General features: G+C 46.3%; 1 protein-coding gene across 1 annotated transcript; it reads right to left on the reverse strand.

Moving 5' to 3' along the window:
- Window positions 1–25198, reverse strand: GJD4 (gap junction protein delta 4). The gene is made up of 5 exons (XM_046679040.1): window positions 25135–25198; window positions 22259–23337; window positions 2367–2467; window positions 1007–1266; window positions 1–263 (listed from the first exon to the last, which is right to left on the reverse strand). Exons 1-5 carry the CDS (start codon window positions 25196–25198, stop codon window positions 1–3), a joined length of 1767 nt encoding a protein of 588 aa, XP_046534996.1.
- Window positions 25199–25530: the final 332 nt, after the last annotated feature.

The raw sequence follows: 25530 nt of genomic DNA on the forward strand, positions 1-25530 counted from the left end.
CTACTTGTCAGTTTCCCACATGGAAGCTGATCTGCTGGGTCCGTGGCCACTCTCCACCGCCACACATGAATGCTGCTGGGTGGGGTTGGACGAGCGCTGTCCCCCGTTATTCAGCCAGGTGTTCGGGGAAACGCACCAAGGAATAGAAACTGCGCTGGGAACAAGGTCAGCCAAAGGGAAGCGAGGGGGAAGCATCTGCTCTGGAATGCTCGAGTCCTGCGGGAGGAAGATGCGAACAGCACAGCAGCGTGGGAGGACCCGGCCTGTAAGGGGGCTGCATATGGACAAGAGGCAGCCTCAGGAAGCCCTGGTTTGAAGATGTGTTTCTGAGGATCGGAGTGGCTGGGGCGGATGGGAAGGAGGAGGCACTGGTCAAGGGGAGGCAGACTAAAGAAGATCTCGGGGTCAGGACCACGTTCATGGAACTTTAACGCAGAGATGCCAAGGTCACTGAGCACCTTGCTGCCCTGTGGACAAGTGTCAGAGGCAAGACCTAGAAATGTGATGGAGATGCAGCATCTCAGGTCTTGCTCACTGAATTAGAAGGTGTATTTTAACAAGACCCCCCAGCAGCGAGCATGCACCCTGAAGGGCCTCATTCTACAGGTCAGGAAACTGAAGCCCAGAGAGGGCTGGACTTGCTGCAGATGGCACAGGCAGGAGCAGAGCTGGCCCGGAAGCCATGCTCCTACTTGTCCCTCCCATTTCTATTGGCCTTTCCAGGCTGGCCTGCCGTCTGTGTAAACCCTGCAGCCACGGCTGCGTGCCTTCCTCCCTGAATGTCAGCTTCCCAAGGCTGTGTTTCCCCGGCACAGAGTCACACCAGAGCACAGGTCTGCCCATGGGTCGGTGCTGACCTACACAGGAACACACAACCACCCAGCCTGAGCAGCTGCGGGCTGGCTGTGGAAAGGTTTGCCCCAGCACACTTGGGCCAGCATCCATACTCTTTGCTTCCTGCATCCACGGTGATACAGTAATTGACAGAGGTTTTCCCAGTTGATACAAAAACGCCCCAGGGCACAAAGTCTGTCTGCTAGTTTAGTGAGGAGCTGCAGCGAGGGCCCTGGAGGAAGGCGAGGCGTCTGCCCTGGTGGAGCTGGCGCTGGGGAGAGGGGCCAGAAGTGGAAATAGGCAGCCTGGCCAGCAGAGGCCGGGGCGGTCAGGGAGGCAGGCAAACAGCAGAGCTGCGGGGTGGTGAGGCCGGGCAGGGAGCAGGAAACAGAGCGCAGGCCTGCGGGTTCCAAGGGGAGCATCCGGAAATCTCTGGAAAGAGACAGCAAACCAAAAAGAGATTAGCTCAGCTGATGAAACCACAGGCCCCGGGGGAGACCTGAGAGGATGGATGGTACCTGAAGGGGCACATGGCGGCCAGGAAGGCTGGGAGCAGAGAGCAGCCCGGGCAGGAGCAGACCCTGGACCCATTCTAACTGAACCACCGAGTTTTAACACACCTTGGGGAGGAGCACTCTTCACAGATGACAAAGGCACCTATTTCTGTGCCTCACTTAACTCTCAGGTGAACCACACACTAATTTAACTTAGAAAAACAATTTCCAGTGTTTGTCCCCTAAAAACCTGTTTCTGATTAACAGACACCCTGGCAGGAGTTCTCACCCCTGCCTACACATGAGAAGCACTCAGGGTGTTTCTTAGAAATACCGATGCCCTGGCAGCACCACAGACCAAGACTCGGAATTTCTGGGGATGGAATCTGGGAATTCAAAGTTTCGACAACTACCCCAGGTGAATGTCACGCGCAGCCGGAGTTGAAAACCAGTGGATGTAATTGAAGGTGGTGTTATGATCTAAGATGAAACAACAAAGCACACATAGAAATCAACTAAGCAAACTAGTTCTTGGCATCCGACTTGACTAATTTAAATGGAAGTGGTTATTTTTTGTCTCCTTGAAAAAGTCAGTCTTTGGGAGAAGACGAGAGCGCCCTCACCTGGTCCAAAGGGAGAACTTCATGCTTCGTTGTCGTAAACTGAAGCCATTTTGACAACCCTGCTTTTTCTTTCACGTGTAAAAAAATGACAAGGAACCGTGTACACAGGTATGCTTCTATTAAACTGGGAAGTAAACCCAACCTGTGAACCTAGGAGGAGCCAATAATGTCGAGGTATTAATTAGTAAAGATATTAAAAATGTTCCCTTTTTGTTCAGTAAGTGTTTATTTAGTGAAACGAACTCATCTTGAAGTGAAAGTGCATCCTGGGGTGACCTAAGATGGGCCTGGCGCGCCCAGACCAGGAGGGCTGTCCTGCTGCAGTCCAGTGGCAGAGCCTGAACCAAAGCGGTCGGCAGGGATCCTGAACATATGTCAACATGCATACCTTTAAAAAAACCTGATACTACCTTACCTCATGCTGAAACTTCGCTCAAGTTCTAGAATTTTAGGATAGCGTTTACTCAGTGCAGAAACCTGCTCTTTCTCTGGATACCCTGAAAGAAGTGACGAGTCCTAAACCAAAGACCCAGAAAGCGAGAGTCACTTCTTCAAGTACACACCGAGATTTTCCAGACTCCACGTAACAAGTATGACTGTAGATCTTAACCATTACACTCACCCTAATTCTGTAAGAAGTCTAAGGAGAAAGTCCTGGGTCAAACCCAAGAAAGGGATCCAAACTTTGCACAATACCACTAATGAGCATCTCTGTGCTGTATCAATGGGAACCAAAAAGAAGCTAATAACGCAATTTCATCATTCTGGAAAATATAATGAATGTTATTTTTACTTGATTATCTTAGAGAATTGCCAGTAAGCCAGTAAAATGCAGAAGTTAAAAACAGACCCCAGCGGGGCTGGCCCAGTGGTGTAGTGGTTAAGTTTGTGCATTCCACTTTGGTGGTCCAGTGTTCTCGGTTCTGATCCGGGTGCAGACCTACACACCGCTCATCAAGCCACGCTGTGGCGGCACCCCACATAAAACAGAGGAAGACTGGCACAGATGTTAGCTCCGGGACAATCTTCCTTATCCCCCCCAAAAAAGCCAGACTCCGGACCCCACTGCCTTTGGCAAATTACGCAGTCTCTATGTGCCTCAGTTTCCTCTTCTGTAAAACGGGAATAAGAATAGTGCCTATTTCCGCTGGTCGCTGTGAGGATTAAATTCTAATGCAGACGAGATGCATTGAGCAGCACCCACCTGGAGCAGTAGGCATCAGCTACCATCATTACGGAGCCCATTTTATTGCAGAGATGTTTCCATGTATATGTTTTGGTTTTGTTTATTTCCTATGGTGGCAAAAAAAAACACATAACAGACTTCATCATCTTAACCAGTTAAGTGTACATATTTGTAATGTTAAATATATTCACTTCGTTGTAAAACAGATCTCCAGAAATTCTTAATCTTGTAAAACTGAAACTCTACGGATTAAACTCCCCTTTTTCCCCTCCCCACAGTCCCTGGCAACCACGAGTCTTTCTGTTTCTATGAATTTGACTATTCTAGAGACTTCATATAAGTGGAATCATTCAGTATTTGTCTTTTTGTGACTGGCTTATTTCACTTGGCATGATGTCTTCAAGGTTCATCTGTGTCGCAGCAGGTGACGGGACTACCTTCCTTTGTAAGGCTGAATAATTTTCTGTTGTATGTGTATATACCACATTTTGTTTATCCATCTATCTTTTGATGGACACTTGGGCAGCTTCCACTTGGGCAGCTTCCACCTCTGGGCTATTGTGAACAGTGCCTCAGTGAACATGGGTCTGCAAATATCTCTTTGAGACCCTGCTTAACTATTTTGGATATAAGCCCAGAAGTGGGATCACTGGATCATATGACTGTTCTTTTTTTTTTCTTTTTACATTTTATTTATTTATTTATTTTTAGGAAGATTAGCCCTGAGCTAACTGCTGCCAATCCTCCTTTTTTTGCTGAGGAAGACTGGCCCTGAGCTAACATCCATGCCCATCTTCCTCTACTTTATACATGGGACGCCTATCACAGCACGGCTTGCCAAGCAGTGCCATGTCCGCACCCAGGATCCGAACCGGCGAACCCTGAGCTGCCGAGAAGCGGAACGTGCGAACTTAACCGCTGCGCCACCAGGTCGGCCCCAGGCAGTACGAATTTTAATGTTTCGAGGGACCGCCATACTGCTTTCTATAGCAGCTTTATCATTTTACAATCTCACCAACAGTGCACAAAGCTTCTGATTTCCCCGCCTTCTCACCAGCACTGGTTATTTTCTGGGTTTTGGTAGTAGCCATCCTAACAGTGCAATGTGGCCTCTCACTGAGGTTGTGGTTTGCATTTCTCTGATGATTAGTGATGTTGAGCATCTTTTCACGTGCTTGTTGGCCATTTGTATTTCATCTTTGTAGAATTTTCTGTTCAAGTCCTTTGCCCCTTTTCAAATCAGATTATGTGATTTTTTTGTGGTTGAGTTGTTTATATATTCTTGATATTAACCCTTATCAGATCGATGATTTGCGAATGTTTTCTTCCATTCTCTAGGTTGTCTTTTCACTCCATTGATTGTGTTCTGTGATATACAAAAGGTTTTCATTTTGATGTAGTCCCATTTATCTACATTTGCCTTTATTCCCTGTGCTTGTGGTGTCACATCCAAGAAATCATTGCCAAATCCAATGTCATAAAGCTTTTCACCGATGTTTTCTTCTCTGTGTGCATTTTTAAAGCAAAATGGGCAAGCTAGAAGTTTGTTAGTGGCCTTGAGCTATCCTCTCACCTTCCAGCCTGTATCAGACAGCGCTCTGCTCCTATTCACAGGGTCTTCATGGCCAATGTTTTCGCAAGTGAGTGGCCAGGTCCTTCTTCCTAGTCTGTCTCAGTCTGGAATCTCCGCTGAAACCACGGGTGACCCTGCTGGTGTTGGAAACACTGGTGGCACAGCTTTCAGCATCCCAGCAACATGCAGCCACCACAGTGTGACACCTGACAGATGGGTGATGTGGGTCGCTGACCGGGACACAAACTCTGTCCATGGCAGTGAGAGCACTGAATCGTAACAACTAGACCACCAGGACTGGCCAAAAGCTTTAATTACTTAGCTAATTACTGGCTAAGCTGGACATGGCAATAAATAAAACAGCAGATCATTTTAACAGGGCGTAGATAGCAGAGACCTTGCATGCTGGCAGACTAGGGGTAAAGATTTTAAAGTGTTTGCTGGCCCTTTCTAATAACACTCCAACTTCATGTGGGACACCTGCCTAGAGAGGAAACAAGTCAATCCTGGTCCTGCCCGGAGTCCAGCCAAGCCTAGTGTTTCCCTGGAAAATGGCTCTCTGCCGGAGAATAACCCAACGGCATGGCCTGAGTGTGGAGGCTGACCGTGTTGCCCCCCTGGGAAAGAGCAGTGCAGCACTCCACAGCCAGTTTCACAGAGACCCTGCCATCTCATTGCCTGACGAAGAAATGCTAACCCATGCAGAGAATGAATGTTCTCTTAGAAACCATAATTATTATCTTAAAACCCATCTACTTTTAAGAAGCATAAAATATTTATTCAAACCTTAAGGTACACAGAATTTATTTAAATTTGGTCAGTAAAACTTCTACTTTTAGAAGTAATCTTCTTAAAATAGAAGTCAATATTAAAGGGGTTGGTTAGAGCCAACAGAAGGTGTCGTTCCACAGAATCACGTCATTTCTGTCTGGAAGGAACTTGCGAGCCCACCTAGGGCCGCGCTCTGACCCTGTTGCGCAGTAGAACCTGCTCACAAGAGGCTGGTGCCTGGGCCCCTTCAGACGTTCTGACTCGGTAGATTTGAGAACCTCTCAGCTTGTCCAACCCCGCATTCTGTACTCTCGAATGAAGGCCTAAAGCAGGTGACTGGTACCACCATGCCTGCGTGCTTTCTATTCCAGCTCCACTCAACCTCCACCACTCGCAAACATCCTCCCCCGAGACCCCCACACACCCCGCATACCTTGAATGTGTTGCCTCCCTGCCTGAAAGGCCCTTCTCTACTAGTAAACCCCTTGTTAGGGGTCTTTTATTTTTAAAGACCTGGCCAAACTTTTAACTCCTCTCCGAAGCCTTTCCTGACCCCTCACACTGAGTTATTGCCCCTCCTCTAGGTTTGCTAAACCTCGATTCATCCTTCTCCATTATGACACTTGCCACACTGTGTCGTCACTACTTGTTCATGTCTCTCTCCCTCCCACTGGTCTGTGAGCTATTTCAGAGCCAAGACATTGTCTTATTTACCTTTACATCAGGCATATAGTGGGCCCTCAACTTGTAATATCAAACAGGACACTTTCTTCCCTTAAAATACTATTGGTGCCTATAGGCAAATGCAAAGTGTCATAGGACATGCTCCTGATTCCTAGTGGGTGACATAGGACCTAGTCTGACGTCAGAATGTTCACAGACCCAGAATTCTCTCTCGGTTCTGTGATATTGCTAAGTGACAACTCTCAGATGGTGCAATGAGCAACTGGTAACAAACAAAACTCAGGTTCTGCAGCACCAGCGTCTCTGAGAACTATAATGCAGAAGAGGCATGCACCATGACAGCGTCCTGTCAGCAATGACGTCAGGAACCTGCAGGCATCCAAAAGAGTCTCCCCGGGCTGCAGTCAAGGTGTCGGCAGAGTCACGTTCCTGCAGGCTCTAGAGGAGAATCTGTTTCTGTGCCTTTTCCAGCTTCTAGAGGCACCCCCAGGCCCTGGTCTGTGGCACCTTCTAGCAATCGCATCACTCCAACCTCTGCTTTGACGTCAGATCTCCTCTGACTCATCTGCCTCCCTCTTTTACTTATAAGGAAATTTGCGATTACATTGTGTTGACCCAGAAAATCCAGGATAAGAGATAATTCCATCTCAAGGTCCTTAACTTAATTATATTTGCAAAGTCCCTTTTGCCATGTAAGGTAACATATTCACCAATTCCAGGATTAGGACATGGACACCTTCGGGGACATTTATTCGGCCAACCACCCTGGGATCAGAAGTACAGTATGTAGCTGTAGACACTTAGCTTATGAGAATGAACATATAAGTGTGTCCTCATTGAAAATACTTTTCTAGAATCTAGTGGTTTGCGCTCTATTTGCATCTATGCATTTAGGACATTAATACAAAGACAAAAATTTTATCCCTTAGACGTCATCCAGTCACCAGATATTATGTTGGCTCATCGATTCAGTCATCTAACCATCCATCCACTCATTCACCCATTGATCCATACATTCCTTACCCACTTATGCTCCCTAATTTCTGCATCAATCAAAATAAGTTAGGTTTTGCTACACCAACAAACAACTCCAAAATCTCAGTGGCTTAACACAACAAAAAATAAAGTATCACTTACACATGCCCAATATGTGTCAGCAAAGGGATCCGTTCCCCATTGGTGTTCAGAGATCCAGGTTGTGAAAGCTTTACCTTGGCGTGTGCTCGCATGATCCTTGCATGGGTCAGGAAGGAAGGTATCAACCGATTCTTAAAGTTTCTGCCTGGAAATGACATGTGTCATATCTACATGTGTCATTGGCCAAAGCAAGTCACATGGCCATATGGCACCCCAAAGAGTGCATGGAAGTAATCCTACCATGTGCCCAGAAAAACAAAACCTGGAAATATTTATCAAATGGCATTAATGCCGAACACAACTTCCCACAGTAATCTATGCACACATCTTCTCTCTCCACCATAGTTAAGTCTGCCTTCTGCTGAAAGGAGTGAAGTAAAGTACAAAGGACTTGACTAAGGTCAGAATCTCTGCGTTCTTGCCCTAACTTTCATTAGCCTATAATCTCGCTAACTTTTCTGGACTTGATTTTCCATCCATGAAATGAAGATAATAACTATTGCTCTGCCCTCCCCTTTTCTTAAAAAAAAAATCAAAGAATAATTGCTATCCTATTGCTCTGCTCTCCTCACACAATTCTTGTGAGAAAGAAATGACATGATCAAGACAAAAATAGTATATTTTAAATATCTATTTATGAAAAAAGAAGAAGATTCAAGATATTATACTCTTCAGTGAGATGTTTGTGACTTCCAAAGTACTTATGACGGTTAAATATCAGTGCTTTACCCACTCAAAAGAGAGAATTTCTTTTATTTTAAAAAATGTTTGCTGTTCTAAAATTCCATTCATCCAATACATATTTGTTGAGGGCCAACTGTGCACAGAGCGCGGGGAATGCCATCCAGTGTCCCCATTACCCACCGTGACTTGGGAGGGGACTCAGAACACCGTGTCAGCTGTAGACACTTCCTTCATGTGAAACTAATTGGCCTACAGAGAAAGTGAATTGCTGTAAGCCAAATAGCGAGAAAAATAAAGAAGTGAGGAAGAATAGAGAAGAAAGTTTATGAGAAGAAAAGTTCAGATGAAGTAAAAAAAAAGAAAACAATTTAAATCAGAGTTGCAACAAAATACAGCAGTCACATTAGCAATATGACATCCATACACAGTTTCCATATTTTAGACTTGTAAGTCTGTGCGCTGGAAAACTTTATCCTTCACAATTTTTATGCTGGAAAGTTGGATTTCATGTGAAGGAAATGACTAAGTCTGAAATACTCTAGGTTTAAAATGACTCACATACTCTTAAGATTAACAGAACCGAACACTGTATTATGATCTGTATATTTGCACTTCAAAATTCTCAAAGGATTTAACAGTCTGAGACCAAAGATTGGATTTTTCCAAATCACACAGAAGCTTTTAAATCCAAGTTTAGTCTAATTAAAGGATGAATGTGGTGAATTCCATGGCTTTCCAGCACAATCATGTTGTGCCAACTCAAGAAGGATTAGTGCAAGACTAACACGGATGCTTCCAAGTTCAATAAAGTAAGAGCGGGTCTGAAGTAAGTCGATAACTCTTTTCTAGGCCCTAACGTTACCGATTTAGTTCTGCTGGAAGCTGTTCATTAACTTGTGTGAGAAGTGTCAATTTAACGACAAAAGGTGTGAATTCCATTTGGATTATCAGCAGTGTAATTTCCCTAGCACAATCAAGACTTTACCGAAACAATTGGCATGCCTTTCTACCTCCTATTTTATGTGATGCTCCAGACCTATATTTTACCTCTAAATCCCAAAATATCCCCCACTGGCCAGAGCCCATCCAGAGAAGTAGGTGAAATGTGTCTTTGGGGTTCCTCCAGCCCTCATTCTGTATCCCCCTCATTAATGACTTCTTTATTTCCTTTTCAGGTACCAAGTTCTGTCCTGCATCCTTTTGTTTACAATGAAATTCACTATTAGTCTCTTTGCTAACCAAAGCCATCAAGACTCCAAGGAAAAGAATACAGAAAAGAATCCATGCCATGGCTATGCCAGAATTTCTGTGAGGTCTAAAAAATATATAATATAGAAAGTATGCTTTCTGACCCAACAGTACCTAATGAATAACAGTTTATTAGGAAACGTTGGTGTAGAAATTGACAAATAGAAATGGCAAGCAATAGGATATATTGGAGTACATGAGGAAGCCCTTTGACGTAAACCTAATTCAGCCTGATGTTGTTTTTCCAAAAGGGCCTGGCATGGCCACTGAGCGTGCATTGTATATCTGCTTTAAACATTTGCTGTGTCCCAAAGACAAGAACAAAGGCCCTTAAGATAAAGGTACAACTTCCCCCACACTGGTATTTCCTTAAGGATAAGCGTCTCTCCCTAGGCTAGGAACTGATTGCTGTGCCCACCCTGTGACCACCCAGCTCAAGACAACAGACCTGCTGCCCTGCCATGTCCACCAAGACGGCAGACCTACTACCTGCTGTGTCCATCAATCGCTGTGCCGACAGGGCAGTCTCCAGACCATTGTAAAAGGGACATTTCAATCATATGTGAAACATGCTCTTTGAGGGTATATAACCACTCTGTACACCCCACTTCCTTGGTGAACATCATTCCTTGGGGAATGAAGGCCCCAGGCCATGGTCCTCTCATTTTGGCTCAGAATAAACTCACCCCAATTTTCATTTATAGATTGGTTATGGATTATTTGCATCAACAAAATACATTCAGGGTTATTGGTAAGATGCACTGGGAGATGGGCCTGGGGTGTTTTCCAACACCCCATCCATCCTGCCACCAGGGAAACTACAGACACTCCTTTACCTTGGACTGACCCAAAGGAGTGTCTGTTGAACCTCTGATGGCTCCATTCAGAGATGGAGCCACCAGCGTACCAGTCAGGCTCTTCAGACCCCTTTGATCTACATACACACGCAGGCAGGCCACCATTCCTCCACTTCCCCAAAGGAAGGGAACCACCAGGTTCCATCCGCACTTATCCCACATGTTGTTTACCCCATCTCTCTCTGACTCCAAACCCGGGCACTAAACCGGGCCTCTTGCCCTCTAGTCCTGGTGTTTGCCCTTGACCTCCTCAAGCACAAGGAGCTGCCTGTCCTGGCACCCCTTGCCTGGACACCCTTCTCAGTCTCTTGGAGTCTCTTACACAAAATTAGTCTTTGTAATTCCAGTCTCTCCTTTTCTCCCCCTCCCCTCTCTAGTGCCAACCACTTCTCCCTTCCATCCCCAAGAAGTCCTGGGCCCTCCCTTATCTTACCTACGTCCTCCTCCTCCTGCCACCATCATTTCTCTGATCTGTCATGCTCACCAAAGTGTAATTCACCAACACAGGGCGACACGGGGAGCAGTTCTTTCCAAGGTGTTTGAAAAGTCATCCAAGCTTGAATACTTGATTCAAGCTGAATCTTTGATGGCTGAGTTCAAAAATCAGCCATGGGTGGGCCCCACTCAACTAGAAAACAATTTCCAAGAGTTACAGAAATATCATTTCACACCTCTTTTTAAAAGAGTTGTTGGATTCAGTTTTATATCACTTTTGAAATTTAAGTTGTATAAAAAGACACGATTGAAGTTACTTACACCCAGAGCAGACAGACGTGGTGCATGTTGGGTACCTGATAAAAGGATCGAGTGGAAACCAACTTCTCCAGCCCCAACTGGGAGAGACGCAGAGTGAGTTAATCGAACAACTGAGAAATCCTCTTCTGAGGAAAAAACCAGCAGTTGGAAAGGTAGTCCCTCCGTGACCATGGCGTCCTCTCTGTTCCTGGCCCAGAAAAGGAGTGATTAGGGAGCCTGGAGCGGGCCAGGCGTCGACTGTGGTGTGAGGACGGCTTTTCTCCACAAGGAGCCAAAAGCTCAAAGAGGCAGTGGCGGGTGGGGAGAGAACAGAGGTTTTGGCGTCAGATCTAAATTCCTCCCTCAGTCCTTCACTCGGTGACCTTGAGACAGTTACCAGTGAGCCTCAGTTTCTTTATCTGTAAAATAGTACTCACAGGGCTACTGAGAAGATCAAATGGCGTAACCTGTGCTCTTGGCATGCAGTAGACACTCAATAAATACCCTGTTCCTCCAGCCCCGGGGACACTAGGTGATCTCTTTTGTGTGTCCTTGGCCAGCTTCCTCCCCCATTCCTTACAGCAGCTCCTGCAGACTTAACTCCTCTCCTCAGAACGCCGTCCTTAGTGCCTCGGCTCTCTCTCCAAGCACGCATGCCCTAGGGAAACTCCCTCAGCCCCCTGTGCACTTCCTCACTTGCTCCCACGCTTGCACCCTTTCTGCTGGTCTCCAAAGAAGATTTCTCCCTTCCACCCAAAGCCGACTCCCTCGCCTGTGTTCTTCGTCTGACCCTCTGGCAGCTCTAGAAACGATTCTGTTCCAGCGTCCCTCTCTGTCTCATGTCTTCACATCTTCCCTACGTGCGCCTTTGCCCCATAAGCTTTAAATTCCTCCTATATTAAAATTAATTATTGAACACCTGCCCAGTCCCAGACACCATACCACGTCCTGGGGCTATGGTGGGGACCCTGCAGTTTATGGAACCTTCTCGAACCACAGCTTCTTCCTTCGTCTGTGCATTGAGCACCACTACTATATTCTACCTGCCTCATGGGTTGGGGTGGGGGGAGGTGAGGACAGGTTAAATTAGAAGATCCAGACAGGGCACACAAACCCTGCCTGGTACATGGTAAGTCTCGTTAAGTGTTAGAATCTAGTGAGAAATATGGCCATGCAAACAGGAAGTCAGGGAGAGGGTAAAAAGTGGGGGCATTTGAGACATTCCTCTGCAGTGACTTCTCTGTATAGTAGGAAGCAAGGTCACCAGGTAAGGTGTGAGGAGAGTAGAAAGGTTTGAAATGGTGGATGGTAAGCAGAGGAGAGTGAGCTAACCAGGACAACATGGAGTCGGGGGACAGTGTTAAGGACCCCACAGGAGATGGCGAATTTATAATGGCACCAGTTTGGGTGCTTGGGCCATTTTCTCCAGAAAGGCCAGCTGCCAGGCAGCGCCTCCAGGCCACTTCCCTGGCATCTTCTCTGCCCGAACTCTATACACTGTCCCTGGGGCGTGCTGTCCATTTGTGTCTGCAAAGTAAAATTGGAGATAAAATGGACTAGCATGTTAAAATTTAAATACTATTTCCAAAAAAAGGTAAAATTAATCTGAGAAAAAAGACAATCTGGCAATAAGAACAAAAAATGGAAACAACAGTATAAAGACAATTTTTAAAAAATCAAGTTTACCACCAACTCATGCCTATAAAAATAATGTTAAGTAAAAAAGAACTCTCTGGTCTTTCCACAAATAAGGTAGGGAGGACACCAGGCTCCTCCCCTCTTGCAGTTCCATGGGAAGCCCGGGGGAGGGAGGAACAGCCCATCTGGCCAGGAAAGGTGGCAGCACCGTGGGCCCTCTGGCGGCGTGGCGCAGCCCATCCTCCCCTTCCGAGGTATGCGGTGGAAACTTGGGTAGTGTCAAAAAAGAGAACACAGAAGGAAAGAGTTTAGAGTTTTAAAGAAATTCGTAAACTCAAGCATGGCTACTTGAGAACTTCTGGAATGCTGCAGATCTGCTGCCTGTCCCAGTGGCCTCGCTGCTCAGGGTGAATGAACCAGGGCTGCTGCACTGTAAGATCTGCTTCCTAAACTGGAATCAAGGGACTTACTCCCTTCAAAGTGGTTGCAGGGATCCTGAGAGCTGGCTGATACCACCTGTCCCTTAGGGTTACCAAGGAGGTATGGGGTCACCTGGAGCAGAGGGTAGAGCCTTTGGGAGGAACAGCTAAGGATCTGACAGCAGCCCTCTCCTGATTATTCCCAAATCTATCTCCGGCCAACCCCTCTCTGAGCTCTGGGCCAATAAGTCCAACTTCCCACTAGCCATCTCCTCCTAAATGCTCCACCGACACCCTCAGCACCTCTAAACCGGAAACCATCGGCATCCATCTCCTTCCCCAGGGCTTCCTCTTACGGTGAACACAACCAAGTAAACCAAGCCAGGATCTCTTCCTCCTCCTCCTTCTCCCAATCCAACCAGTCATGGATTCATGTGCATTCCGCCTCCAGTACATCTGGCCCCTCTAGACAACTCCTTCTCAGCAGCCCTGTTGCCAAGGCGTGGATGGGCTGCAGGCTCCCAGTTTCAAATAAAGTAGGTCAGGCAGAGGAGCCACGGACAAGCCAAGACCAGTTCCTAATCAGGGCAGCTGGGAGCCATAGGCTGGAAAAGAGAGAATTGAGTTTTCAGTTTAAACTAGACTAAAATTTATTCCAGAAAGGCAATTTCCTCAAGCATGGAGGACAATCAAGATTTAAATAATTACAACGTAAGAGACCTTTAAACACACCTAGCTGATCAAGTTCTTTTAAAAGTTGGCCCAATTTGTAAATCTTATTGAATTCAAATTCCCTAATATGTAAGTATAACTATTTTAGTAACTGGTTAATTACTAAAATACAGTTATAAAATAGAATTAATGTGCTTCATCTCTGACTCAGTTACACGCCCTGGGAAACTTCACTGACAGGCTAGTAAGGAGAGCTCAGGTACCATCCACGTGGAGGGAGGTCACCCACACTCTAGACAACCCACCAGAAGGAAATGGCATCTTCAAGGTTAGCGTTTTACATCCAACCCATAAAATTATGGCAGCATCACAAATAGTAGTCTGCGTGTGGTCACGACTAGCTTAACAGCCAGTTGAGAATGTATGGAAACTTAATAAAAAATTTCTGGAAATCTACCCTAAGGAAATTATCCAAATAAGAGAAAAGGCCTGTGTAGCCATGCTATTTTATCTTCTAATATCAAAAAGCTAGAAGCATTTCATTCAATAACAACATAAATGTTCAACCACAGAGGCTAGGGGAGATGATGAGAGCACCGTCACTAGCTGGACTGTGGTGCAGTCATTCAAATTCCTAACTTAGGAGATAGGAGAAGCATGAAAAATGTATATGATTTACTAGCAAGTGAAAAAAGCAGAATATAAGCATTACAAATACAATCATAAATTTTAAAACCTAAGAAGCTAAGAATACAGATTAGGATATTGTGTTACAGAGGAAGAATGGGGCATTCTTTCAAAACTTCTATGTTCTTATATTTCTACTGTAGTTTCTTTAACTGCAAGAAATGTTTGCCAATTTGATTTGTAATCAAACACCAATTTCACTCTTCTTCCGTAGGTCTACTGTTGTTGTTAGTGCTGTAGAGACAATTCCAACTCCTAGTGACCTTGTGTAGGACAGCAGAGCAGAACCCCACCCTCTCACCTCTCACCTGCCAGCACTCTATCAGACATGCTCCCCTGCTATTCACAGGGTTTTCATGGCAACGTTTTTGGAAGTTAGTGGCCAGGTCCTTCTTAGTCTGTCTTAGTCTGGAAGCTCTGTTGAAACCTGTCCACCATAGGTGACCCTGCTGGTATTGGAAATAGCAGTGGCAGAGCTTTCCACATCACAGCAACATGCAGCCACCACAGTGTCACAACCATAGATGGGTGGTGTGGTTGACCAGGAAACGAACCTGGGCTGCGGCAGTGAGAGGACTGAATCTTAACCCCTGGACCGCCAGGGCTGGCTGGGTCTAATGTAGGCCTCTCATATTGCCTCAAATACCACTATTAAAGACTCGTTCTCCTGGGACCCTGAACCCTCTGGCAACTTGTTAATGCTCCTAGAAAGCTTACTCTAGTGTGAACAGTAAGCTTTGTGAAAAGAACCCCTTCTATTCGACTACCTTCAAGAAGGAGCCAAAACAGCTGGGAGTGAGAAGGCTTGGCCACCGACGGAGCAGATTATCTTAGATGAGTTACCTCACCTTCCTGGACCTTCGTTTCCTCAGGTATCAAATAAGCTGGTTAACTTCAAGTCACTAAGATCCCTGGCAGATGGGAGATTCCACGGCTGAGGTTGGTACTGGGAGGAATGGTCTGGGGAGGCCACCTGAGGGTGAAGTCTGGGTCAGGAGCCAGGATCAGAGAGGGCAGTGAGGGGGCAGGTACCTGATGGGGGAGGCACCGGGGGAGCCAAGGGTCGCAGGAAGGTGGGAGAACACGGAAGGCCCAGCTGTCCTCCATTTGTCGAGGGAGTGATGGAGGTGGCCCAATTCCTTTACTTTTTGCAACAAGTTTTGCTTTTAGTTCGATGGTGGTTTACTTATAAAAAATAGAAATTTTATGGTGAAATATTCAAGCCTGAATCATGGAATTTCATTTTTGAGTGCATGTTGCCCTCTTTGATTCCCCAATTGTGTCATCAAAAGAGATTATCAAACACAAAGATGGTCTTTCCTGATCTTTCTCTTGTAACTCACCCCATGCCTTACACAAGTACCAGACATATAAAAGATGCTCAATAAATACAAGGACTGAATGGGCTACTTCAATATTTACATTTATCTTACTTCCAAAAGGGTAAAAACTACTTAATCTACAGTCTGACAATAAATATCACATTTCTAGGTAGAAGAGTGACACTTTTTTTTCAGAGGAGGAAATAAAGATGCACAAAGAAAAGCAATGTTCTCAAAGCCCTTAGTTAATGAGATAGTGGAAATAGTTCCTCGTCCCTGAAGTATGTCTTAACCATTCTCTTAACTTCTCTCTAAAGAACCACTTTGGGCACACAACAAAATCTGATGAACTTGCTATAAAAGCATGAGACTTTGTTTCCTTCTAATGGCCAATCCCACAGACCACCTCTATGAAACTACTGCAGTTTTAGTTCCAGAGGAAATGGCACTAGATATGCATAGTGTGAGCTTTAATAATGCCTGAGGCTCTTTTCAGATCAAATATCCCAGGTGAGGAAGACCAATTTATAGACATTTAATTGTCTCTCAAATGCTATTTCTGAGATCAAAAGCACTTTAACTTTCTAAAGCACAAGGGGAAAAAAATTCTTAAACGTAAAATAACGCATCGCTTCATAAAGCAAGGGGGAGACCTCACGCCCCTTTCCAGACACCTTATTTGACAAGTTATAGCCATAAAAGAATTTTTAGCTGTTTAGTAAGCGGCTGCCAGGAGGAATCTTAAATGAATAAAGAAGAGCTGCGTTCTGTTGGCACCCACCGAACAGCTTCCCGAGTGGTCGCACCATACGCTTTGCAACATCAACCCGGTTCCACCATTGTCTGTCTCAGCTGTCATCTTATTACCAATCTGCATCCCAAGCCAAACGTTTGCAGTTTACTGCCTGATCAGGTGAAAAGCCAGGGAAAAGGGCAATTAGACACTTGTGGGGAAAATGAAGACAATAAATTAGAAATAAGGGACTGCATTTCAACCCCAAAAGGATGAATAACTGTCTTCTTTCTTTTTATTGATGTGTAATTGATGTACAATATTATATTAGTTTCAGGTGTACAACATAGTGATTTGACATGTATATACATTATGAAATGATCACCGTGACAAGCCTAGTAACCATTTGTTACCATACAACATACTGGTGTATTACAATATTATTGACTATATTTCCCATGCCATATGTTACATCCTCATGACTTATTTATTTTATAACTGAAAGTTTAAGCTTCTTAATCCCTGTCACCTATTTCACCCATTTCCTGACCCCTTTCCCTTCTGGTGAGCACCAGTTTGTTCTCTGTATCTAGGAGTCTCTTGCTGTCTTGTTTTGTTTGTTCATTTTTGTTTTTAGGTTGCACATATGAGTGAAATCATTCACCATTTGTTTTCTCTGTCTGACATTTCTTTAGCATAATACCCTCTAGGTCCATCCACGTTGTCACAAAAGGCAAGATTTCATTCTTTTTTATGGCTGATGCAAAAGAATAAAACTGTACCACTTTCTTTTATCATATACAAAAATAAACTGAAAATAGATTAAAGACTTCAATGTGAGACCTGAAACCATAAAACTCCTACAAGAACACACAGGCAGGAAACTCTTTGACATCGGTCTTGCCAATACCTTTTTGGATCTGTCTCTTCAGGCAAAGGAAACAAAAGCAAAAATAAACAAATGGGACCACATCAAACTAAAAAGCTTTTGCGCAGCAAAGGAAACCATCAACAAAACAAAAAAACAATCTATTGAATAGAAGAAGATATTTGCAAATGATATATCCAATAAGGGGTCAATATGCAAAATATGTAAAGAACTCAAAAAACTTAATATTGAAAAAAACCAAACAATCCAATTAAAAAATGGGCAGAGGACCTGAATAGATAATTTTTCCAAAGAAGACTTACACATGGCCAACAGGCATAGGAAAAGATGTTCAACATCGCTAATCATCAGGGAAACATAAATGAAAACCACAATGAGATATCACCTCACACTTGTTAGAATGGTTATCATCAAAAAGACAAGAAATAACAAGTGTTGATGAGGATTTGGAGAAAGGGGAACCCTAATGCATTGTTGGGGGGAATGCAAATGGGGGCAGCCACTATGGAAAACAGTATGGAGAGTCCTCAAAAAAATAAAAATAGAACTACCATATGATCCAGTTATTCCAGTTCTGGGTATTTATCCAAAGAATACAAAAACACTAACTCAAAAAGATACATGCACCCCTATGTTCACTGCAGCATTATTACAATAGCCAAGACTTGGAAGCAACCTAAGTGCCCATCGATGGATGAATGGATAAAGAAGATGTGTTATACACGATGAATCACTGTCTTGTTAAATTATCTACTTCCCATGAGGCCAGATTGCCCACAATTTCTCCATTACCCCTAATTTCCCATTCCCTCTGTTATCCAAAGTAACCAAATACAATTCCCAGAGCTACTGCTGGGAGTTCTTAAATCCTGCTTTTTCTGGGTAGAGATAAGCAAGCAAGGAGGAGAGTGAAATGGTCAAGAGGTACCACCAGAAACAAATTAACATTTTGGTGCTTATAAATATTGCATACTAAATATGGTCCAAGAGAGGCCTCTGCTGGTTAGAAAGGATGTGGGAAGAAGGCTGGGAGCATTCCCAAGTCTGCGGACACCTTCCTCCTTATGCAAATATCATATCATCCCAAATTCCTGGAAACAGGTTACCGTGACACACACCTACATCCCTCTCAGGGGGCTTCCACATCCGCTGCGTCATCTGAACTTCCCAGCAAGCCCACTAGGTAAGGCAGTCCTTATATGCCCATTTAAGCAGTGGGAAAATTAACGTTCACAGGGCTGGAGGAGTTGTGTGAACAGCGGCCCTGGAACAATGACCTTTCACTAGAACTCCTCCCACCGGTCTGTTGGCCTCTCATATGATAAGTGGAGGGGTTTTTTAGCTTCATAGAAAGAAACAGAAGCAAGAGATTAAATGCTAGGTGCAGTGCTGATACTCAATAAATACTGGTTTATCAACGTGGCTCCATTGATTTGAAATCTGATTTCTTACCCCACTGATAAAACACATACAGGGCCTGTATGAAAAACAAGCGGCGTCGCTACAGGAGGGAGCATGGGGCTGGAGGGAGAGGGCCCAGCCCGGTGATGCACAGGGAGCCCTTCAGCTGTAAGATGGCCAAGGAAGTGAACGCCAAGCCAGGGTATGGCCAGGTGGGCTCACTGCTTACAATCACTCAACATTTTAAACCTGTTCAGCACTTCGCTGCTCCACCTGCCTGGGGAGGAAGGAAATTCTTTCTACTAGAATCTAGTATTTGCATGACTTTTAATTTCCCGAATTTTCCATGAAACTCATTTTGTTCTAGTACATCTTATGAGAAAATTTAGTCACTTCTTTCAGCTCTATTTTCTGCCAACTCACATCTCCCTCTCAGGTCACAGCACAGAGGAGAAAGTTCCCCAAGGAAGAGATTCACTCTGTGATTGACAGGAGGGAGGAAAAATATATATTTCAAATGGCAGGAAAAGACATTTGCTTCATTTCTAGGAAACATTTATCCCACAGCACAACCAAAATACAGCCGGCAGGATTTACAGACTCGGCCGCTAACCCGCCCCTGGGGCTGGCATGCTGGAGTTAGGGGCGAGGGCCTTCGACTGGGAGCCCCTCGGCAAGTCTGTGCCTGCGAGGCCCACATGCACCCTCTCTCAGCGGCAAAGCACCACCCTCCTCATTTCTTGCCTGAAACCAACTTTACACTCAGATAATTTGAAATAGGTTCTCACAGTAGATTGCACCATCCTACAAAAAAGAGTCACACTTACTAATTCTGTAAATAATACTTTTCTTGGCTAAACACAAGCATAATCTCACTGATCCTCACAAACTTCCATCCGTGTCTGTCTCCTCAGGCAGCCAGCAGCAGCACGTGACATCCAGCGGCTGGATTCCACCCATGGGTTCCCACCATTGCTAGACCACCCGAGAATCCACTGGACACCACCCTGGGAAGAGGTCTGAATTAAAGCTCCTGGAAAGTTAGGCTTGGGAAATGTCTAATGAACCTTTCACACTGTGCAAAGACCAAAGAACTAAACTAAAACTCGCAGAGGTGTGCACACACACACACACTTCAACCAGCTGCAATCCTCTCTCGTTAAAATGCTCGTAATTAAGAGGACAGTCCTGAAGTATGAAAGATTTGGGTTCTGGGTCCAATGCAGTCAGTTCTCTTCATCCTTGTCACCTCCTTTCTCCTCCCTCCAGCCCCGGTACAGCCAAGGACCTGACCTACTGTCCCTGCTTAGCTTCCCCTCCTCTGAGCCAGGCTTGTCCTGTTCTTACCATTTTCATCTTATCAAAACCTGTGCTTAGGCAGTTAGCAGGATGGAAGGGCCTAATAAATTAACTCCTATGAATGCTAAATTGACTGACAGCTGCACATGGCATGTGGCATTGCAGAATTCCTAAACTTGAAGAGAAGTAAGGAATCTTGGTGTCTGGGCCCCTCATCACTGAGAGAAGAAAACTGAGGCCCAGAGGCATGAAGTGACCTGCTGAGCGATGGTGGATCTGGGCTAGGAACCCAGATGTCCCACCCTTGACTGCTCACCTCTCCTGTTCTCCCTTGGCGCCCACTGCTCTGGACTGTAGTTACTGTTTTCCATGGAACAAACCTCAAGGCTCTGCCTCTCTGACAGTGGGATTTCGGACATCAGCAGAGAGCCGAAAGCAGCCTGCCCAGTGCCACCCAAGGCAAATCACACCTGTTTGTAAACCCACACTTGAGCATGGACTCCAGTAGGAGAAGAACCCAGACACGCTCTGCCCAGTTCTCTCCCTGGACATGGCCAGGAGGCAACCCCAGCTCAGTCCTTGCCACTTTCCTTTCCTCGCTGTTCTCCAGGTGCCCTGCGTGGGCACACACCACCAATATGTGTCGAGTTGACTTCATCACTCCACATTATCAAGGCTAATATTGGGGTGCTTGAGGGGCCTGTAGGGCTGACTTAAAATAGTAATGAAGCCCTAGAGAATTCTTGGGGCTATGAACCTTGGGAAGTCCATCAGAATTGCACGCTGCAAGGGACAAGAACCAGATTTGCCCCTGAATACTTCTTGAATATCAGACTCAAAAATCACATTTATTGAGCATTTCCTATGTGGCAGACCCTGATCTAAGTATCGAAGAAGGGGCTCTGAGTCATGGCTCACGGCTCCCAATAGATTGAGGAGAGAGACAGAGACAGAGAGAGGAAGAGATTTACTGTGTGTGTTAAAAATAGGCACATTCATTCAAATATCTTTCCACCAAAACCAATTCTGGATGATTTTTTTAAGTTTTAACCAATTGCGTTGATATCCTGTAGATATATCAAGTAGGATGTTACCCTCTATCCTGGCAGATATTTCTTTGCCCAGGTCTTCCTGAGAACAGTTAGAAGTGTCCCTTGGTTTCATGAGCACATTGGTTTGCCTTTTTCACCGTTTGCTGGAGTGAAGGGCAATTCCTCTTCCTCAACCATTTTGTGTTTGGGGACCAGAGGATAGTCATTAGCTCTGGAAGTACACTCAGATGGCCTCTCTGGATGAAGGTGAGCAGGTTGATTCTGTCCCCTAGTAGCTCTTTCTGCCACACTGTGTCCTCCCATATGGCAGTTAAAGAGGGCACTAAAGCTCTCATGGAGTCACTCTCTAACTCAGGCGGCACCGAGACCAACCGGAGAAGGGCAGAGAGGCCCCATGCGAAGCTCGGCCCAAGGCCTGAGGCAGCTGTGTTTCTAGTATTCACACAAGAAGTATGAACAGACTAGGAAGCCGCCACATTCCCGGTGCTCCCCATCTGCTCCAGCGGAACGTGAAGACTGGCAGGGCAACAGACCACACGCTCTCCAATGACACAGAGGAAGCGTGTCTACACACAACAGAACTGCTCCCTCTACTGGATGCTGACATCCGCTCAGCAAACATACAGCAGAACAACTAAGCAAGCCAGGGGTCATCCCACATGCTGTGCACCTTACATCCCACATCCTGTGCACCTTGCACCTTACACTCAAGGACAATCTAAGATGCTCCCCCAAACCCCAATTGTTTATTAGCCACAGTTTCTGCATGTGTCATTTCTCCTATAACACAATGAAGTGTGATATCACAATGCAGTCAGGATTAATCTTATTAAAGAGGTTTGGAGAAGTTAAACTAACGTCTCTCTATTGATGAAGTGCCTAACAGATCCCTCTTTTATCCAAGCAGAAAAACAAACAAAAATCTCATAATAATTCACCAGAAAACATGAAAACATGAACGAGCTCTATTAGTGGAAGAGAACGTGCTTTCCGTCAAGTGCATACTCTGTTACAGAATAAGACGAGACCAGAGTGTGGCGTCATCAGTAACCTGACTCTCCCGTTCACAGCTTTAGCTTCCGGTCCGCATTAGGACGTCAGGCGCTTTGTCTGCTGAAAGCCCGCAATCTAAGTTAACTCTGAGCGGAGAGTCTGTGGGAGTCTCCCACGAGTCCGTCTGTCCCCTGCCAGCTCGCCTCACTGCCTCTGGGCGTTCCCCCTGGCATCGTTGGGCGATGCAATGTCACACGTGCCAGAGGGAATCTGCCTGTCGGTCGCCCGTGTTCCCTTTGGGCGGGGCAGTGCTGGCCCTCCTCACACCCACTCTGACCTCCTGGTTCTCAGGACCGGGACACTGCCCGCGGGGCCCGGCCGGGCGGGGGGCTGCAACGGGCTGGACAGGCAGCGCCGGGCCAGCCGGCTCCTGGGCGCTGGAGGAGGCTCCTCTGACCCGGCAAGGCCCTCGCTCCTTAGATCCTGGGACGCTTCTCCATGGTGTCTGCTCCCCGGCTCTGGGCCAGCCCTGGCCGGCTTGTCGCTGGCTAAGGACATTGCCTCACTCTCGTCCTCGTCTGGAAGCTCCATCAACCCGGACACCGACCTCCCGGTGGGACTGTGGGCACCCTCCCCTCCGGCCCACCGAGCAGGGAGAGCGGGCACCGCCCCTCCCTCCCACTCGCCCGCCCTGGCCACGTGCCCTGGGCTCCTGCCCCCGGCGAGGCCCTGTCCCCGGGGAGCCCGCGCGGCCCCGCACCCCCGGCCCGACCCCCTGCGCATCCGCCGCCGCGCGCTGCAGGCCAGGTCGGCGACGCTGAGCAGGAGGGAGAGCACGCTGACGGCCCAGAGGAAGAGCATCATGATGGACTTCTCCGTGGGCCGGGACACGTAACAGTCCACCACGCTGGTGCACGGAGGGCGGGTGCACGAGAATCTCTTTGGGACCAAGAACCCAAAGAGGAGGTAATGCAAGGCGCCGAAGGCTGCCTCCGTCAGAGTCCGAAGAAAGAGGTGGACCATGTAGCCGCAGGAGAAGTCTGGCACGTCCAGGTTGCGTGCCTCCCTGTAGGGCGGTGGGCAGCTCCTGTCCCCAGGGGTCAAGTCAGAGGGGTCATGGCCCTCGGGACGGCACTCTGGGCGGCAGGGCCCGCGGGCGGCGAGCACGACCCCTCTGTGAAGCACATAGACGCTGAAAACGGCCGAGGGCAGGAGAACAGACACGCTCTGGATCAGCCAGAACCGCAGGTGGGACACAGGGGAGAAGAGGTCGTAGCACACATTGGCGCATCCCGGCTGCAGGGTGTTGCACACAAACCTCTCCTGCTCGTCCTGGTAGACGGGAGCCCCAGCCAGGACCACCACGGCCATGCGCAGCAGCATCGTGAGGAGAAGCCAGATCTTCCCTGGAAAGGAGCAAGCAGGGGGCACTGTCACGGCCAGAAAAACAGACTTCCTCCCAACCACAGGTTTTAAGTCTTTCCTGGTGCTGAGGCTGGAGAAGCCAGACGTGAGTCAGCCTGTGTTCCCATCACAGCCGCCGTGTGGGCCTTGAGCACCCTCGACAGGGCTGAGGGAGCCCTGGCCCGTGGCCCAGGCTGCGCAGAACTGCTTCTCGGTGACATGCTTCGAGGTTAGCAGATTTTAAAGAAGCATTAGATACTAAAAATGTTTCATCTGACTTCTCTAGTTCAGACTTTGGTAAAGTCTCCTGGACTGAACGGTCTGGAGAGAAAGCAGGGCTGAGCAAATTAATAATGTAAATAAGATCTTACTCTTCTTAGCTGAATAAGCTTTCTAAAGAATGTTAGTGCATTCCTGTAACTGTGTATAGCCAATACAAGCTGCCACTGTCGGTTTGTCTTCTTTATTTATGATAATGGTCCACAAGACAGTAAATCACAAGGCTGGGACTTAATGTTGCTTTATGGTCCTTGACATAAAATTTCTTTAAGAACATTCAATTGTTCAGATTTTTCAATAATTAAGAGTTTCTTTCCTGCTATTCCATTCATTATGAATCGAGGTTTATTTTTCTTTAATTTATCATGAGTAAATGATACTAACCTAGAAATCAAAATAACTTCAAAGTCCTATTTTCATGTCTTGAGTCGATCATTTTGGGACATGTTTAAAACTCAGTCAAAATAATTTGTAAATATTTGATTTTGTAAGGAGATACAGAAAATATCACCTAATATCAGAAAAACAGATCTCTATTATAAATGAAGGCAGTTAAACTCAAAGAACATCATTACATCATACAGCCATTGACTCAAACTTTTAAGACCTAATTGATTTTGTTTAAATTCTACAAAATAACAAGTAAGAAAAATATCAATCACTTCATGGGCATATTTTAATGTTTTTCTCAATTTCTTTTTCTTACCTCTGTAAAAATTTGACTTGTCTGCATCAAACTCAAAAATCTTTATTACTTTCTTCGTTAAGAAAAAAAAACAGCTAAACTGAAATTGGGATTTAATTTAAATGCACAAGAGAAATTACTAATCTTTATAAGTTTAGCTTCAATGATAAATCCTAAAAAGATGATCAAGGGGCTGGCCCCGTGGCCGAGTGGTTAAGTTCGCGCGCTCCGCTGCAGGCGGCCCAGTGTTTCGTTGGTTCGAATCCTGGGCGCGGACATGGCACTGCTCATCAAACCACGCTGAGGCAGCGTCCCACATGCCACAACTAGGAGGACCCACAACGAAGAATATACAACTATGTACTGGGGGGGCTTTGGGGAGAAAAAGGAAAAAAATAAAATCTTTAAAAAAAAAAACGGTAGCGGTATTATGCTACTAAAGCATATAAACATAAATTCTGAACAGTGACTAAAAAAAAAAAAAAGATGATCAAGAAGAAAGCGTAATCAAGGCATTAATCTCTCTTTGACTTTTACTGTATTGTTTCTTTTCCTGGTCATGTAGCCAGAGGAGAGTTGCACAAAAATACCCCTTCCACCTGCTCCAGCCTTCAGACTCAGCCCCAGAATGTCAGCCAGAAGAGGCCCCGGGAGAGAAACCGCACTCACACAGAGACGTCCTTACCCCGTGGGGAGCCGATGAGCGCTTGCGAGAAAGTGTGAACCCACAACTCCCTTCCCTCCAGCAATACACAGGCCTTTGTCCCGGGGTGGGCCAGGCAACCCAAGGAAAAAAAGACCAGAACATGCGCTCCAGAGGTGTTCCTCCACTCACCCACGATGGTCACATTGCAGTTCAGCGTGACGATGAGGAATCCCAGCAAGTCCAGACGCTCCATGCTCCTCGGGCGTCGCAGACTCAAGGCTGCTGGAGACCTCGGAAGCCTGTGTTCTCCAAGGAGGGGGGAAGTCTTTGCAGGAATAAATACAATCTTAGCTACAAAAGACTGAACGGTGAGAGCTGGAGAGAGGAAAGGGAGGATTCAGGCCCAGGAGCAGGAGGTGGGTTTCTCTGTCTCCGAGTTGAGACAACCCTGAGCTGTTTGCCTCTGAGGCAAAGCGCTCCTGACAACTGCAGTGACCGGAGACAGGGGAGTCATCTCTCGCTGTGCGCTATTCTTACCCCTTGGACATTCCAGGCCCGCAGCAGTACCCACGTCTCCACCAGGAG

The sequence above is a fragment of the Equus quagga genome, chromosome 12 (assembly GCF_021613505.1).
Source record: "Equus quagga isolate Etosha38 chromosome 12, UCLA_HA_Equagga_1.0, whole genome shotgun sequence".
In the NCBI taxonomy this organism is placed as follows: Eukaryota; Metazoa; Chordata; class Mammalia; order Perissodactyla; family Equidae; genus Equus; species Equus quagga.